At 31.3% G+C, this 19739-nt stretch overlaps 1 protein-coding gene across 4 annotated transcripts in view; it reads right to left on the reverse strand.

Moving 5' to 3' along the window:
* Positions 1–19739, reverse strand: part of DGKB (diacylglycerol kinase beta) — a 583166-nt gene that overhangs the window by 382275 nt on the left and 181152 nt on the right. For all 4 annotated transcript variants that reach the window (XM_036230387.1, XM_036230386.1, XM_036230388.1 and 1 more), the window contains one exon: positions 18160–18258. In XM_036230387.1, the coding sequence (XP_036086280.1) occupies positions 18160–18258 (99 nt within the window). The remainder of the gene's footprint in view (positions 1–18159; positions 18259–19739) is intronic.

Below are 19739 nucleotides of genomic sequence, written 5' to 3' on the forward strand. Positions count from 1 at the left end.
ACCCTAGAAACCAAACTATTTTATTAGTTTCGACTGCCTGCTTCGAGCTCAGCAAAGAAACAATGATTGGTCTTTCTTCATCTGGAACTATTTTTTTCATTACTAATAAGTAGATGGGGACCAACAGTTTTATTTATTTTTAAATGACATATCTGTGTTTGCACTATTAGCATAGAGAGAAAGAAGGAAAGATGCAGGAGGGAAGAGAAGAGATCAAGGAGAAAAGCAATGAAGAGAAAGAGGAGAAGCTCAGAAGCTCAGGAGAAAAGAAAAACACAATCCTCCCTGCTATTCTCCTCAATCCTAGGGATTTTCCTTTCCAAAATCTAAACAAAGAAAACAATGAAACTGAGTAAGGGAAAGCTGGGAGCTGATATTTAGAGCATAGCTTTAGTTTTTTGTTTGAAGCAATGCAAAATTTTTAATAAGATTCAACTATCTCCAAAGCACATTTCAAAATGAAACATACATGTCTTAATTTTTTCAAATTATTCCTTATCGCTCTTATTTTATGCAATTAATAGATACCTATTTATGAGTACATATATGTATGATAATGTTTATGAATGTTTGGAAAAGGAGTCTGAGTACAACTGGTGGTTTGAAATAAATAAATAAATACCCTTAAAAGAACCTAATATAATAGATTAATACCTAATTAATTTTAAGTTCATAAAATTAATCAATATTATTTTTTGTTATGGCTATTCTTTCCCTCCACAAATATACAAACCATTCTAGAAATGTATCATTGCATCATTAAGTAAACTGCTACTTTCCAAAATAAGAAACATCACTACATGTAAGAAAAGAATATTGAGAATAATATTTAGAATTAAAGCATTAGACTGCTAAGTTTTCCTTTCAATCAATCTTGGTAAAAACCTTGAATTAAAAAACAAATAAATTATAATGAAATTCGTTCTCATCCTTTGCCCCTCTCTAAGTATCCACTGATCTTACACAAGCATTTTATAACCAGGTTAAAGTCCAATTCTGTACTATTATTAGAAAAAGATTCAATTGAGTTAAAATTTTACACTAACTGCCAGTCAACCTTATCATGAACTTTCACTATGTGCATGTAATTAATTGGGTCCAATGAACAATATCAGCACCGTGTTATAGACTCTTTTCCCCCGACCACATAATTAGAATATAATTACCCACAGGATATCAGAATGATGCAAAACCTTTCCTCTAAATGTGCCCTCATTAGGAAACAAGTCTCAATGTACATTTATTCAATCAGTGTGAATTAATTAAAATGTTACTGAAATAAAAGAGGGCAACAATAAAGAGTATCTGACATCTATTAAGAGACTATCACTTGAGATCTACATGCACAGTTTATATTTAAACCCATTTAACTCAAGCAGGAACTTTGCTATGTTGTTATGTACATTCAGTATACTAAAAAATCTAAGTAAATGAATTATCATGTCACTGTTTTGAAAAGAGCATTGTAGGCAATGCCCGCAAAATCTTAAAGAATCTGCACAGAATTTTAGAGGCCTCATTATTTCCTGATGAATCCAAAAAGATTTTATCATCACATAGTGGTGGGCAGAAATCATTTTTAACTCAAAATATCTAGGGAATTAGTTGTTCATCACACATCTTTCTATTATAGATCTGACATATCTATTCTAATATTGTTTAGGAGATAATAGAAAAGCCTAGTCTTACCAAAGCACTAACTATTTATTAAAAAAAAAAAAGAAAGAAAATAACCTCAATTACTTACGCTAGGTCATTCCAATAGCATATTTTCTTTAAGCAGAACATTCATATGTAGCTAATAATATATTCTTTTTAAGAGGATGCATAATATATCATATCACACATTTGGATTATGTAAAACATGGAAAAAATAGTAAATGCATAAAGAAACTGAGAGACATATGATACATATCCCACAAGAAGCTGCTGATTAATGCAGAAACATTCTTCCTAAAAGCTATTTATCTTGGTTTCTCTAGTACCTGACATATTATCATGTGCAATAAAAGTTTATTGAATTAATAAGTAATCCTAATACAAAGAAATACTTGTCATTATAATATCATAAATAGCAGTAAATATTTTTAAAAGCAGTATGTGATATTTAAGATATTTAGAAAATGTTAAGCTTTCTATGTTATCAGATAATTCCTTAGACATTTTTAGCTTTAGAAATAGGATTTATAAAATTTAGTTCTGGAAATCAAAATTGTTGTTCAATCTTAGAAACAGACATGCTCTACTTTATAATAGAAATTTTGAATAAACACTGAGATAAACTAGGCCATCGAAAAATTGTGACTTTTCATATGCTCTTTAAAAGCAAAATCTAAGTAGTTTTTAAACTGTTACTTAATTTTTAAAGATATTTTAACAATATTATATATTTTAATTGTTCTGAATGTGTGTTGTTTTTAGTAGAGATCAAATAATGAAAGAAACGATACACTCACTTGCTAACCCAGAACTCAGATTGTTTCACACAGATTTGCTTTATTTTAAACATAAAAGTTCCTGTAGAATTCCAGAACAATGATATAGCTACATTTGCTTATTGAAAATGCTGCGATTTAAGTAACAATAACTAAAGCACCACATGAACTAAGGTTAATCGCAAAAAAAAAAAAAAAAAATCCTACTATTATGAATAATTTTAAAATTCCATTTAGTTGTAAACATCAGTTTTTGTTTTCTGAAATACACAGAGCAACTGTGATATTTTACATGGATTACTATTTTGAGCTATATTTTTAAAAGTCAGATTTAAATATAATATATCTACAGAAAAATCTTTTGGTTCTCCTCAAAATTTTGAAGTTCCCTTTAAGCTCTTGACCTGTAATATTACTCTATTTTAAATATTAGGCATTTCACACTACCATCTATTGGATATTTTATATTCCTACAATAACGTAACAATCACTAGTTTTTCAAAATTTAGTAATAATTGTAAAATACTTCAAGTGAAACTCTAGAAAGTAAACACAATGCTAATCTGACTTTATCATCACATACTCAACAATAAAAATTTATAACAATAAAACTTAATTATCATGGGTTATTGTTTATTTTAAAAATCTGTCTACTATGTATTCATTGTAATTTTTATTTGCTATTTATGTTACTATCTGATCTATTTCTTCCTGACTCAGGAAAAAGAATAACTGATAGGAGTAAAAAAAAACCAACTAAATGTTATTCATAACTCAGCAAACATTTGCTGAGCATCTACTACATGTTAAATTGAATTAGGTACTAGACAGAGATAAAGATGAAGACCTTTTAGTGTGAGGAATGATGGTGGTGCTATTCAATGAGTGCAGGGAACAGTTTCACAAGAAATTAACTTGAGTTTCTTGTGTGTTGAATTTGAGTCTTCTGTGGGACTTCTAAGAGGAAATTTACAACATGAAGCTGAATATTAGGATCTAGAGGGGTAAGAGAGAACACACATAGACATAGTCAAAACTGGTAGTTGTCATCATGGAATTGGATGAGAACCTTTACATAGAACATAATATGAAAATATAATTTAAAATGGATGCCCACACATATCGGAGTAAAAGGAAGACTAGGAACTTAGCAATACCAAATAAAGTATGGCTAGAGAGGCAGAAGAAGAAAAACTAGTAGAAATGTATTAGGTGAGTGTTTAGAATATGGGAACAGACCATTTCAAATACTGTCAAATGCTGCAGGGGATTCAAAACAGATCCTTCATGGAAATGGTGTCTAATCCTGTTGGTAGGTCAAAGTAGGTCCTTTGTTACCTGGCCAGAGCACCTATCCCCAAGAACTATGAGTGCTGACTGCTGAGTCTTCCCAGCTATCCCATTTTATGAAGAATTGCCCTTTGCTCACAGGAGCGGGGTCCTCTTATCTATAGGAGACCACGGTTAATGAATGATTAATAGGGTTAGGAAAGTCAGCCCTTGCGCTCAGTTAAAAACAATACTATGGTACATTTTTTGTCCCAGATTCTCCAAGGTTCAAATTGAGGCTTAAACTCTCTCTATGCCCTCCCTTAGAGATTTTGTTATAAATCACACAAAGCTAAATCACTGGTTCATGCTCTGTTCCTTAGAAATTCAACCAAAAAGAGTACCATCAGATTTAGGATGGAGGGCAAGAGCAGTTTTAGAACATTTAACAGTCACAAATTAGAATAATGTGGGTTGGAGAAAAAGGAGGAGGGGAATTTGACACAGTGAATGTATCTTCACACCAGCATATATTTAGGGCTACATTAAGAGGCAGATAAAGATCACATCCATATGCAAATATACAAAGTAACATTGCACAGGACAAAGAACAGCTCTATCTCTGGTATGGGTTCTATGACAGACACATAGCTCAGAGTACAAACAGAGAAGTTCGAGCGCTGGACTCAAATCATAGTGCTGTCAAGTGCTACCTAATGTAAGTATAGTGGAGTTGTTTCAACTATAAATTAGCAAATTAACAGTATATGCTTGCAGGTGGTGACAAATGCCCTGAAAGGCAAACAATGTAAAGTTGTATGAGAGAGGCAGAAAATGCTAGAATGGAAAAAACTAGAGAAATATAGGCTTTAGATGACTCAAAGATATTGGCGAAATGTGAACCTCATAAAAAATTTTTTAAAATATTTGTGGTTAGGAAAAATAGGAGTAATATAATAATAGAACACTACATTCCTTCAGGCTTTGGGTTTCCTTAGGCAAATGAGACCAAATAGGTCAAAGCTCCTGTGAACATTAACAACAAAATTTCAAAAGATACGTTTTATCATTTAGACTTGATAGCAAAAAAGTAGGCATGGCGGTTTCAACAGAACTAAACTATCCTCATTCCGCATTATTGAGAAAAGTAGATTTAACTAAGGAACAAAGACAGAAATGAGTCAAAAATCATTGCACATGTGCATGAAATTGTTGTAGTCATACCTCATTTCATGCACTTTGCTTTACTGCACTTCACGGGTATTGCATTTTTACAAATGGAAGGTATGACCTTCCAATAGCAAAAAGACTACAACATGTTTTATTGATATTCACTTTATTATGATAATATGGAACCAAAACCACATTATCTCCAAGGAATGCCTATAACTTGCTTTATTGTGGTGGTCTGGAACCAAACCAGCGCTATCTCCAAGGTATGACTGTATGGATCAAAAGTTATATGTGAGCTAATTCTTGTTTTGGTTTCAAGTGAAAGTTCAGAATAAATAAGTTATATTTAATAGCAAAACAGAGGAAAACATGTACATAAATACTTTATGATCACCATTATTTTATCTGGAATCATTAAAACCACAGATTACCTTTGCAAGATGAAATTTATTCTTAATGTCTGGTGGTAAAGAGATTCTGATTTTTATTGCACTCAAAATTTAAATGATAGAAGATGGGAATGATATAAAGCATTTATTTCTACTTTGAAGCAATTAGACCTGGATAGCTGCCCTACTCTAACCCGTACTTCCTATGGAGGGCACAAGCAAAAATACCAATACAGAGGTTACCTTATTTGGAAACTTTTATGATACAGTTTGTGGCAGTTTAGTTTCACCAATGTTTAAAGAGAATAGCCAGTTTCACACATCCTTATCAAGACTAAGTATTTAAAATACTTACCAAAATGGATAGAAAAAGTATATCTCATTTTTTAAGTCTGTATTTCTTGATTATTTATGAGGTTTACATTTTTAATTTTTTTAGATTTATATTAATTTTACAAAACCAGATTTTTTTTTTTTTTATAATGCCTCTGTTTACCTTGAGTTATGTTTTGGTCTTTATCATTTTTTAAAGAAATTTTTGATTGGTCAAGTCTGTCAACATCTTTTCTCTTTCTTTTTTTAAGAAAAGGCAAAGAGGCCTTCTACAGGCAAACTTAAACCTTTAGTCCATGTTTGATTTAGTTTGGAATAGGTGTGTAGTATGATTCATCGGAATTTAGTTCCCCATATGGCTATACAGTAATCTCAACACCACTCATCCCCCCCATCCCACCAGCTTTGATATACAACCCTCGCCATATTCTACATTATTACATATCGTTCAATATCCTTTAGACTGTCTACCAGTTCTTTATATCTTCTAGAGCCACTGCTACATTTTTTTGATGGCTGTAACATTAATAAACATTCTTAAGATTTGTTACAACAGGTCTTTCCTTATTACTCTTTAATCTCAGAATTTATAATGTGTTCATGTAACATTTATTCTTCCAGGAAAACTTTGAAGTCATTTTGTCAAGAAAAAAATATTGCTTGGAAATTGCATTAAGTAAAGGAGTGAGTTTGAAGAAATGTAGGTTCTTTTTAGTTCAATTTGATTTTCTTTAGTATAATTAGACTGAAAGAATACTTTAGTTTAATTTTTTTTTATGAATAGCTGATCTCTTTCTACTTTGTTGTGATTCTCTGTTGCACTGTAGATGTTCATAATCCTTTTCTCCAAATTATTGATTCAGTTGTCCTCAATGTTGATTTTTCCCTAGGCAAATATTCATATCTTTTAGTTTCTGATAAAGCATTATTTTTTCTCTTCATCTTTTATTAACCTTATAATTATCCCTTTCACATGAGCATATTGTAAAGTACATTTTCTTTAGTGTTCTCGATCATGTAAAACAATTGCTATTAATATTTGCCTCTGCCTGATGCAATAAATCTTCATGCATGACATCCACCTAACTTTTAAATGCTAAGCTTGTTCCTTTGTTTTCTTATTGCATAATTATCACTATTTTATTTTGTCAATAGGTAGACTTATTTATACTAAAATTCACTTTGGCCATAAGCCATCAGTCTGTATTAACAGTTGTTATCAAAAAGCAAAACCAAAGGAAACAGTACTACATTGAGTACAGCGTACAGCGGTATTGTTGAGGCATAGTCCCCTCCCAACTCAATTTCACATGGAAGAAATTAACCTCAGCTCTCAGTAAAGACAGTAACAATAAAAAGTGTTTTCTCTAAGTGAATGTTCTGTTTTTATGCTATGAATACTGCCAGGCTTTATTTCCTCCATTTTCCTAAGCTATTAAGAAACTCAGGGATAAATTTTCAAACTACCTGTATCGACTTTTTAGGATTTGTGACATGAATTTCTAAGTCTAACTAATTTTGTCACAATCTGATTATGTTTATATTGCTGTTTACTATTTATATAAGCTGCCTTGAATATTGTTGGTAATGTCATAGAATAATTTAATTCATTAATACATAATCTCATCCTCACCTTTGAATCAGACAGATATATAATATTCTTTGTTTTGTTTGAATCTATTTCATAGATTTTAGGTTTTAAATATTTTTTTGATATTTCTTTAGATAATGCTCATTTTTAGCTACACATTTTCAATTTTTGTAAGATTTTCAACTAATTGAACTTCTGATTATGTCATATCAGCCTTTTCTTTTCTTTCTAGTCTATAAATCATGACAAAACCAACAGAGTACAAGTGTGTTTCCTTAAAAAATTATTGTATCTTACTTGGGGTATAGCTACATTTTAGACATAAAATCTGACAGAATGTGCAAAGATATTTTGTGGTCTTATTATAAAATAAACTAAAACTATTTTAAAGTCCTAAAAATAAAACTCTTAATTTCTACCTAAATGAATTCATTTAGGTAGAAATAAATATAATTAGTCATAAATACATGAACTTTTCCCTCTAGATGAACCCTGCTTAAAAGTATAAGCATTCTACATAACAGAGCCTAGGTTAACATAAAGATGGGTTCTTCAGAAACCAGTAAAGACAATCTAAGACAATGTAACACGTGAAAGGTTCATCTCATAACTGTATTGATAGACTCATTATTTAGTGATGTTGGGTCCTCCTTCCATTTCTTACACTATGTCCCTTTAAAGTATATGTACATAAAGACTGAGCAACAAAAATAGATGTGTACGAGTTTTATAAACATTACGGCTCTCTAGTGTGTGATGTGTCCCTCATCAAAATTTAAAAGAGAAAACCATTGGCAAAGTAGATTAAAAAATAAATAGGGACACATAGAACTTTATTCTGCACATTTTAAAATATAAAAAAATAAAAAGCAACTATCCTTTATAATACCATGAAATTGAGTCTGAGTTAGATTTTCAAAATATGAAAAAAAATGAGATCCTTTTTTGCCTATCATTACTATCATGACAATTATGAATTGAACTATAATGAATATTAATTAAATGAATATTAAGTAATGACATTGATGAAACATTTATTGAGCACTGACAATGTGCTTTGTCCCACTCTTCAGACAAAAAAAAAAAAAGAAAAGAAAAGAAAATTGCATGGGCACAAACCTACGGTATGTTACATAAAGAATTTCAAGAAATACATGACTTTAGTAACTGCAATAAAGGTTAAAAAGGTGAATGGAAAAGAAGGGTGAAGCAGCTAAAATGCTGTCAATAAAAGCTGAAGTTCAGCGCAGCAAGTCACATCCTCATCCAACTGTTCACACCTTTCCTCCAGACTCTATACTTATGGAAGCTCTGTAACTAGTACAGGAAATAAGGTTACAGAGAATTCAAATTCTAAATTTTAGAATCTCAGAGAATTCAAATATCTCCCTCCTTCCTTTAATTGCATAATGTTTAGTAGTAAAGTTGTCATTATTAACTGTTGCTGTTTAGAGATAAATGACAGGCAGAACGGAAAGAGCCCATAATACTGGGACATATACTTCCATTCCCTAACAGACCTTCTGACACTGCTGAGGAGTGAAGACTTGGTTAAACACATGTTCTAAGGAAAGATTTAACATACTCTATGCTATTTAAGGCTTAATCACCATATCTACAATGCATACTTTGATAGAATTCTTATCCTTGTGGAAGTGCAAGCAAGATCGGAAGAGAATTTCATGTTGACATATGGTTCTCTGAGGGTGTTATGTATAGAGATACGTAGATTGCTGCTTCAGCAACACCAGGACTTGGCCGAGTTTGCAGAGTCACAACGAAGAAGAATGAGAGGTAAGATTGAAAACATTTGAGTCAAATCTAAGTATGTTTAAATTTTAGATTTTCCGAAAACTTTTGTTTTCCTTTCTCTGAGCTAACATGGTTTATTATTTTATTGGCATTTTAAAGGTTAATTTTAAATAATATAGGATATTATAAAAAGACAAAGTATTCTAGGAAAACACACACCACAAGACAAGAAGCTGAACATATTCTTTGCATATGTCATATCACTTCCTGTCAATGGCTATTACTTTAGCATATATTTTGATATTGCTTATGTTAAAAAGAGATATAAAATAATCACCTAAAGTTAATTTTCAATGTTTAAATAACTGTTTATTTTTAAACTAAAATTTGGTTTTGGAAAACACTCTAATCACTATGTTCCTGATTTGAAAATGTGTTTTATAGTATAGAAATAACTAATCTGTAACATCTGACTCATTTGTAGAACAAAATAATGCAGTATAGAAAAAATGATACTCTGCAATATTGATTAGAAAGTAACCAGGAGAAGCTACTCTTCATAAAGATGTTTACGAAGATATTAATTTATAACAACAAAATAAGCAATTAGAAACATGCTAGATATAAATACTATTTCAACTAAATTATGACAGCTTCATTTAATGAGATATTATGCAGTCATTAACAGTGATGTTCCATGGTATATAGAAATCAACATTTAATGATAGTAGTTTAGTGTAAAAATAGGATGTAACATAATATATTAAGTTTAATTACAAAAATATCAAACACGTACAACTAAAAATCAAGAAAAAAAATTTAATAGTGATTCTATTTATATACTAAAAATGGTTCTTCTTACATAACTGATTACAGATTTTTAAATTTTTTTCTCATTTTTCATTGTATTCACAATATTATTTAATACATAGTTCTTTTATAATAACAGTTTATTTTATTTTTTTAATTCCAACAGAATAGTTACAATAACAGTAGTTTTAGATGTTATCAATTGAGCACTTATTATATTCTAGGCATATTTCTAAGTATTATTCCTGAATTAATTCACCTAATTTCACTTTAGAAATGGAATGTAGAGGTACAACATATTAATAATTTGCCTCATGTCACAAAACTGGTGGAAAAAAAAAAAAGATTTAAATACAGAGAGAACAATGCCAGAGAGTATTCTAATACAGTTGAACCAATTTAATCTCTCACCTGCAGTGTATGAACAATCAAGCTGCGTCATATTTTTTCCAAAGCTTAGGATTTTTAGTGTTTTCAATTATTGTAATAGGTGTACAGTGTCATCTATTGAGATTTAAATATGCATTTTTCAGATGAGTAATGATGACGAGCACATCTTCACGTTTTAGATGACACACACACACACACACACACACACATATACACATACATACATACACACACATGCTTTTGTTGTTCAAATGCTTGTTTAGGTATTTTCCCTTTTTCAATCACAGATTGTTTGATGCTTCTTACTGATTTACATAACTTATTTTCACATTCTGGACACATGTCATTTGTCACCATTCTGTAACCATCCGAAGGAAACAACTTGCCCATAAATCCTTTCTGGTTATCATTATATCTCATGCTTATTTCTTGCTTCCTTTCTGCCTAATTGACCTTCCATACCTCACTTCTTTTCTAAAACTTTTTACGGGGATCTCTGGAAATTACACTTAAAATAAATAAATTATAATTTTTCTTTCTAAGTCATTGCCACTTTCCCTATAACACTTCTGTAAAGAGGTCACTCATTCTCCCTACCATTATTGGTTCTGTAGCTTTTATGAAAATTTCTTGGCTTTCTATCAATATCATCATTCCCCCAGCCCTGAAGCAGATTATCATTTGAGGTTAATGGAATCTAATAGTTTTCCTCTCTACCCTTATTCAATATAGCCATATAGCAAGTATTTGAGCAAAACCTTATGATTATCCTGGGTGGTTTTAAGGACAAGGTACAATAAACTATCCCCTGAGTTCTTTGACCTCCTAATATCTAGTGAAACTCCTGGACATTCCAGTTTAGCCACTCAGATCCATGGCTGCTATTGGACTTTACTATACTCTGAGCTCCTCTATTCTAAAATCACACTCTCCTGTTCTACTATGCTACAATCTTCTTTCCTGATTCTTTTATTTTCTCACTCTGTTAATGTTTTTTGATTATTCATATCACAGTCCCATAATTACACTCTCCTATATCCTCTGCTTGGTACTTCAAATTAATTTTAAATCATATTGCCAGAAGAATTATCTTTTTAAAATACAAACCTGATCATGTAGTCTCCTATTTATACTAGATAAACCTAATTCCCTGACAAGACAGGCCAACTTCTCATTATCTCAGACCTTGTCTTATCCATCTTTCCAAGCCTCACCTCACTCATAACTCTTAATAAACATTTTTCAGTTTCAAAATCTCAACCTATTCTTTTGTTGCTGTAACTATTTATATGGAGTTCACTTTATTTGACAGCCAAATCCCTAGTTATTCTTCAAGATTTAGCTAAGGCATCATTTCGTCAAGAAAATTTTCATTTACTCTTTGAATTATCCTCAGGATAGATTAAGCTTCTCTCTTTTAAAGCCTCTATAAATTAATATTTATCACACCATAATGTGTAATCTGCTTTTCTGTTTTGACCAATAGACTCTAATTTATAAGAAATAAGAGAACTGTTCTATCTGAATTTTTAGCTACAATGACTTTAATAAAAAGATAACAAAAATACATAAAGAGATGAAAAACCAGAATCTAATACTAAAAATACTGTATGCAAAATAATGTATATTGATTATTAATAATGATCTTCAAAACACTTTAAAGACATGGCATAACAGTATATAAACAGTAGATACTCATCTGCAATATAAACTCGAGTTTAAAGTAATCATCATTTTATCATCAATTTTAATTCATAAGCTTTACTAAGACATATTAATATAGAAATTGACTAAAAACTTAACCCCTTAGAAATAAGAATTTAGCTTTTAAATAATAATATACTACAACTTTTTTATGTATAGAAAAACTAAATTAAATCTTGGAGCTAAATATAATAAAAATGACTTTTTATGATCATCTACTTTTCTTCTCTAAACTGAAGAATCATTACAAAAACATCTGCACTCCTAGAGACCCAGTTCTGCTGGTCATAAATAAATAATGAATGTAAGACTATACCATAGTTCTATAGAAGTTTATTGACTTTAAAGTTTTCTCTATGAAATTATTCCAATAATCAAAGGGACTTTATCTAGCCTATTCCATTAATTTCTATAACCTAATAAATTTATGCGCTATCAAAAATATTTTAAAATTACTAAATGAGGCCATTATAATGAAGCAAATTTTAGAAGCAGGATAGTAATAAAGTTATAGAATAGCCTAAAGAAGTAAATAAATAAATACCTGCATCATAGTCAAATGTGGGTATACATTTAACTTTATGCTTTCTCAATACAGAAGATAAGACATGACAGTAATAAGACTCATAGGGTCCAGAAGATAACAAACCATGACGAAAAGAGCTGACAAAAATGTCTTCTAGGTAATAAAAGCGTCTCCAACAACATATCTTTCTTTATTAAAATAGGGGGTTCCATGAGATTTTTTAAAATACCCTTCGATGCAGATTAATGAAATAATGGTACGTACAAATTTAATTAAAGCAAACCTGTAAAGGATTACAACAACTTGGACCAAATCTGTTGTAGATTAGAGATAAAATTTAAAACATAAAATAATAAATGGACTGCATTCTCATTGTGCTATGTTCCATATGAAATTATTACAAATTTCGCATTATCATTTTGATTGGAATGAACAGCAGAGATTTCTGGGTGTGATCTAAAACAAGAATCAAGATTGCATTTTTTTTTTTTAATGAAGTCCAGTAAAGGTAGAATATCTGGTTATACAATCAATTGGGAAGAGTTAATGACCGTTTATAGAAATTAACTTTATCAAGCTCATGTATTGGATTCACTTTATATGCATTTGAAGATGGTATGAGGAAATACCTTCAAGAAATCTTCCTTTGTAAGAAATCTACCTTTGTAAACAGTTCTGAATTTACTTTAATATGGCAGTAAATGGACTGTGGTTGTAATCATTTTTGCTGCAAAAATTTTCAGAGAAAGTATTATAAGAACTTACATAAAAATCTTGATAGAATTCCCATATTACATAAATGTTGAGTGATGTAGTTTTTTGATATATCTTCCAAATATAAAATATGCTAGATGCCAATTGCAATCCCAGAAAACAGTGATTATATCTGATGTATGGCATCAGTAATCACTACATTTTACATTTTTATTTTATTTTTCAGAGTAGTTGATTATAATCCATTTTCATGGCAACAGGCACTATCAAGAGCAATTGTCTGTGGAAGCCATTTTTAGTGCATGCTTATAAAAGCATGCCATCAGTGTGAAAAAAGATGCTTACATTATTAAGTTCCATAACAGGTAAGCACATATCTATTGAATTATTAAAAGTTAATAACAACTGTTAGGGAAGGATTAGAAGGCTGAGAAGGGTGTTACAGAATTTTTTAAAATATATAAATAACACATAAAAAGATGTTCTAAAACATCAGAAGACTGCTGCAATGAACCTTGACCTTGGAGTATGTCAAGATTAAGGAGCCTCCGACAGGAATTAGGGATCTATATTGAGCTTATATTGTTCATCTAATAACCAATTCCTGACCACAGAATCAAAGCAATGGGAGAAAAAACCTCAATAAAACTATCTTAAGTCTTCATTTTATATTTTCTAGAATGTGATAGATATGATATTCATAACTATTTTGCAATAACTGAGTCTAAACCTCACCTGCTTTTCTTAGAGAATGTTAGCATAAGAAAGTGGGACTTCCAATTTTTTAATTAGAAAATTATCATTAAAGAATAAGGAACAAAACAAGTTATATTATTTGTGAGTATTAACAATTTTCTTTAAACAAAGGATTAAAAATTTATAGCGGTGACGTGGCGTGAATCATTTCTGGAATGTTAATGAGAGCTCACAAATTGAAAAATCTCAGAGCCCATCAGTCAGAGCAGATTGAGCAATTTTGTGGACAGAACAACTATATTTGTTTAAATTATTAGTATTTAAACAGTTAATGGGTTTAATAGTCAATGTATGTATTCTATGATAAGAAAGTAACCTTTAATTTCTACTTAGCAAGGCAGGGGAATTTTAAGCAAAGTAATTTAGGCTGATTTATTAACATATACAAAATCCCAAAGGCTTTAGAGGGCAGGTATACTTAGAGAATTACAAGTGGTTCAAATTATTCTTGATATCTAGTATGTAAGGTGATGTATGAGGGACTGAGCGGGTTTATTTAGTTAAAACCTTGCTTACCATGCTAGAGGGTTTGGAGTTCAAATGAGGAATTACTGAAAATATTTTAAAATGTTTAACCAGGAAAACATTTTATTGCATTTTAAAATAGATCCAGGAAGCAGAATGGAGGACGCATGCAAAGAAGACAATTTAGTAAGTATGCTACTAGGATAATCCTCGGGAATAATTTGTGAGGGTGACATATGAGGCAGTTACAGTTGGGCTAAAGAGAAAAAAAATTAAGAATATTAGACTGGGCTGCCTAATGATTACGTCAATATGCAAGATCAGGCATAAACACTGATTCTTAGGTTTCTGGCTTGGGAAAGTTGCAATATTAAAGTTCTAGTCACGGAGATAAGACAAGAGGGAGAAGTCCTCTTTGGGGATTTGGAGAGAGAGTGAGAATGATTAGCTCAGAGCACAAGCTCTAGGGCGATACTTCTTGGGTTCCAATTCTGAATTGCTACTTCATAGCCATGTGACACTGGAAATTTACTTGACCTCTTTATTTTTGTTTCCTTGTATATAAAAGGAGATAGTTATAATATTAATCTTAAGATATCACTGTGAAGATAAAAGGAATTCATATATATCATTACCAATAACTGTGACCCCTTCATAATCTTAATTGCTACTTCACTCACTCCCATAACCCGACACCAATAACCTTGATTCCAACAATCTTTGATTCAACTGTAATCCACGATGCGTTGTTTCTAACATTTATTTACTATACGTCATTCTTCATGTCCTTACTTCCCTCATCTTCAGGCTTAAATTCTATAGGCGATCATAATCACTCTCTTGATACACTCTCAACTCCCTGGCTATTCTCTCTTTTTGTCATATTTGGCAAAACACAGTCTCGTTAAGGCTGTGGTATTCTTATTCTACTCCTAGAGCTAAAATGTAATTGGAGAAATAATGACTGAATGTGACCAGAGAAATATACTCATTCATGCTTACCGATCTTATTCTAAATTTATAATTAGTAACGAGCGACTGTTCATTACTTTCTGCCTATGAGATTTCCTTGATTCATTCAACTATCACTTCCCTAGATAACTGTCATGTACCTTTTTCCAATCTTCAAAATTTTCATATGCTTTATACCATTCTTGTTCTCAGCAATGACCCAGCTTCCCATTTCTCTGAAAAAGTATGTGTCATAAATTTTTCCCATTGTTGCCCCCTCAATACAAAAGTAATTATTCTTTTTAAATGTAAGTCAAAATCCTATAATGGCTTCCATTCAGAGTAAAAGCTCATGATCTTATAATGGTTAAATTGCCCTACACAATATGAAAATCTTATGACATCTTTCATTTTCTCTTTTACTATTCTTCCCCCAGCTCACTCAAGCCCAGCCACTAATCTCCTTGATATCGTTCAGATATGTCAGGTTTCTCCCACCTCAGAGTCTTTTCTTGGTGACTTCTCCGTCTGTAAAATTATGGCCTCAGATAGCCACATGGGTGACTCTCTCACATTCTTCAACTCTTCACTCAACTATCTCCTTGGTTAACTCTTTTGTGACCATTTCTTTTATAATGTAGCCCCAGCATTTCTTCTCTTCCTCTTCTGCTTTAATTTCATTTGTTTACAGTTAAAATACAATCAGCATTTTAACGCAACCAGGTACTAAATAATTTATTACATTGTTTTTTGTCCATTTCGCCCCAATACAATGAAAGCTCTATAAAGGCAAAGTTTCGATTTAGCTTTTTACTGCCCCTCACATCTATAACACTACTTGGCATATACTAGACACTCAATAAATACTTGTTGAATGAATGAATAATTGTTTAGCAAAGTAGCTGGTGTAGTATACATACTTAGTAAATAAGAGTTATCATTATTACATTAAATAATAATACATGGGGGCAAGTAAAACATGAAGCCTCCAGGTTACAGCTTTATAGCCTTGAGATCTGTAAGAGGATAATGAACTGAATATAAACTAACAGGATAACGAAATCCACTAAATAAACAGATACTACTTGGAAGAAGGTAGAGTAGAAAGCTGTGGCATGTGAGAGTAGAGCAAGGTGATCCACCAACATGGCCGGGTTGAAGTCATGAAAGCCAAGAAGGATAATAAAAGGAAGTATCCAAAGATACAGAAGGACCAGGAGAAGGTTGGTATAATGGTATAATGGGAATCAATGAAAGGTAGAAATTCATGAAGGATAAAGTGGTCAATAGTCCCTAATACTTCAGAGTAGATCGTACTAAGGAAATGATGAACTAGCAAATAATGAAATGCATATCGTGATTAAAACTGCAGTACTGTTTAATGATTAAAACTAAATCTTCAGAATCAAGTGTCTAAAAAAGCAATTAAAGGGTTTGCAAGACTGTTAGAAGACCTGCCTATGAGATTAGAAGAATATTCACGTCACACATGTTCTTTATTTTTGATTCTTTCAAAGAAAGGAAAGAAAAACAAAAAGAATCCATCTCAAGTCTGACTTTATGTGACCAGCAATTGCACAAGTCAACCAAAGCAGTAGTCTCCCGGCTCTCAGAGTTGAGTAGAAGTTACAAAGGCAGCTGGATGACAGTATGACATAACAGATTTCTTCTCAAAGTTAAACTTTGAGATCTAGGATGCATCTAAATCAGTAAACTTACTATACTTTTTTTAAAAAATGAAAATATCTAAAAAAAATTTACAAGTTGTTTCTCTTTAAGAAAATACTATAGAAGTACAAAACTAACACCAAAATTCATCTAAAATGTAAAGCATTTTTACATGGCTCCCATTAATTTTAATTAATCTTATTTACCATGGGATGTCTAATAAATTTTACATGAAAAAAGAAGTTAGGATTAGTTATTGCTATCCTCAGCAATGTAGAGGTATTTTCTTTTGTTCTACATTTGTAGTTTCAGAAAATGAAGAGTTTTTAGTAATTTTTAAATAAAGACATTTAAAGTACAACCAGTATTTTACAGATAATTACAAAATGAATCATAAGTGGGTGCAAATTGAGTAATTTGATTAATTTCTAAGTTGACCTTTAGAAAAGTATTTGTCTAACATTTCTTAGTTGTTGTATTTTTATTATATAAAACTGAAGTTCCAGCCACTTAATTTTCATGTTGTTTTTAAAAACTGAGAACTGCATTATAGATATAAAATAGTTTGTTTTGTAAAATAACTGTTTCACTTTAGAAATAATTTGGATTTTTAAAATGTAATATGAACACTATCTTTGAAAATCTGCTTCTCTTTCTATCGAGGTTTGTTCTTTTCAGAGTTACCTTACTTATGCATTTTTCACTTGTATATTTAATCAATTAAGTAATTACTTTTCTGGTAGTTCAATTTATTATTCACTAATAAAAGATAAAACACTCCTAATGACAGTGCATAGCTTTCTTCAAGGTGTATGTCTTCATTCCAGGTAGCCTCTGACCTACATGGGAGACTTCAACATTGTAGATATATAATGTGCATCCCCAGCAAAATTGCCCATAGGAATAACTTCATTATTCTGGGAAGTTAGATCTATAAAATATGTAAAATGTAGAAGTATTCTGCCTATACAATTTCTGGTAAGTACATCATGACTAAGTGATAAAACCTGAGTCAGCTTCAGTTAGAGCATACCTTACTAAAACTTGTATTGTGCCATGAAGGGAAAAGGAAATATAGTGGGCAAAGGTGTCTTCTCCAAAGTAATGGGCTACTTTATATCTATACAGTTCTGCCTTGATCAATGGACAATTAGCTCTGGAAGTATTTAGTGGTATAGTATATAGTCATAGAAACTTCAAGCTATAGCAGCATGATGAGAAGGAAAAACTCACCAGTACCACGGGACAGATTGTTGTGGGTGGTAAAATATGATCCTTCAAAGGTCCACAGTCACATTCAGGCTTTAGATGAGAAGCACATTTATTATGCAGCTAGGAAAGGAGAAAGAGGATACTATCAAAATTTGCATGACAACAGCAAATATGGGGCAGATTATGTTTCAAAGGAGAGACAGCAAATATATTAAAAGTACATTAAAAGAATTATAAGAACAAACAAACAGGATCATAAAGAGGTTCACATAATATTTTCCCTTATTTATCTACCTTAAATAAACAATTTAGCACCGTGACCCAGCCGATACAGTTTCTAATTCTCGGAAATGTTAATAAAGTACTTTAGGTTTTACACCAAAAAAGCCTGATTTCTTTGACAAACACACAATGTTGTCCATTACAGTCCTTCATTTGCTTATCTGTTAGCATAATCTTGAAACCACTGAGCACGGAGGATGCTTTTTTTTTTTTTTTTTTGACCCTCCTGTTTTCTCAAAGTCACTCCAAAGTGCACAGCTCAGTATGGGGCATAATTGATCCCATCATTAGTTTTAACTTTGTAATTCAATATGTAAATGCAACCAGAGATTCATCTCAGTAGGAGCAGGATATAAATATAAGATGATTATCATTATAAAAATGTATCTTTATATTGTATTTACCAGCTCTACGTTAAGTTAGTGTATAATCATATAATGTGTTATTTACTTTTCAACATATATGAACCTAAACTAATATTTTTATCAACCTTGGTCACAAGTTTAAATTAAGATGTCATAACACAGTGAATTAAATAGTGATTTTTTTTTTAATTTAGGTGGTAATTTTTATTGGAATTATACAGATTTATGAAGTAACGGTTGTTTAAAGACATCTAGGGATTTCCCCCCCTCCACATCTTATCAATTCAATTGAAATATCACACTTTAGAAAAACTATACATGTTAATAAAATAACATGTCTCATTCAAAACAAACAAAAAAAGCTGCATCATTTTTTAGTTTTGAACCAAACACCACCCCAATGAAGTCATTGGTACATTAATTTTCACAAGAAATTTACCTTTGTAACAGTTAATTAGTAACCAAACATAGGAGTCCAATGAGTGTTAATTTACTGTTGGTGATAGAACTCTGTTGAAGAGGGTATTTCTGTTGTCCTTCAATCTAAAGTATCTGTCAAGCTAACTCCTGCTTTGTAGTTAAGGCTCTTGTATTATAATACACATTAGGCCACATTAGATGAAATGAAAGTACCTTTGTACATTCGCCCACAATTAGCAGCTCTGCTTCTCAGTGGCATACAAACTCCTTCTAAAGAAGTGGTTTAATCAAATCAGCCACTGCAGATCTCTGTCAGCAGGCAACACATGTTGAAGATAAAGAAGCAGAGGCAGCCACATGAAAAACAGAACTAAATAAATGGACGCTCTGATTGGGCACATGCAAATGCATGGTTTCTTCAGAATAAAATCTGTGACTATTTTAAATATACACTTATTTTTCCAACTTAATTTTCTTAGAATACATTATGGCCTTGGGATTTGGGATTTATAGAGAAGGAATTACAAGTGTCAT

Source organism: Rousettus aegyptiacus, unplaced genomic scaffold, assembly GCF_014176215.1.
Source record: "Rousettus aegyptiacus isolate mRouAeg1 unplaced genomic scaffold, mRouAeg1.p scaffold_m13_p_13, whole genome shotgun sequence".
NCBI lineage: Eukaryota > Metazoa > Chordata > Mammalia > Chiroptera > Pteropodidae > Rousettus > Rousettus aegyptiacus.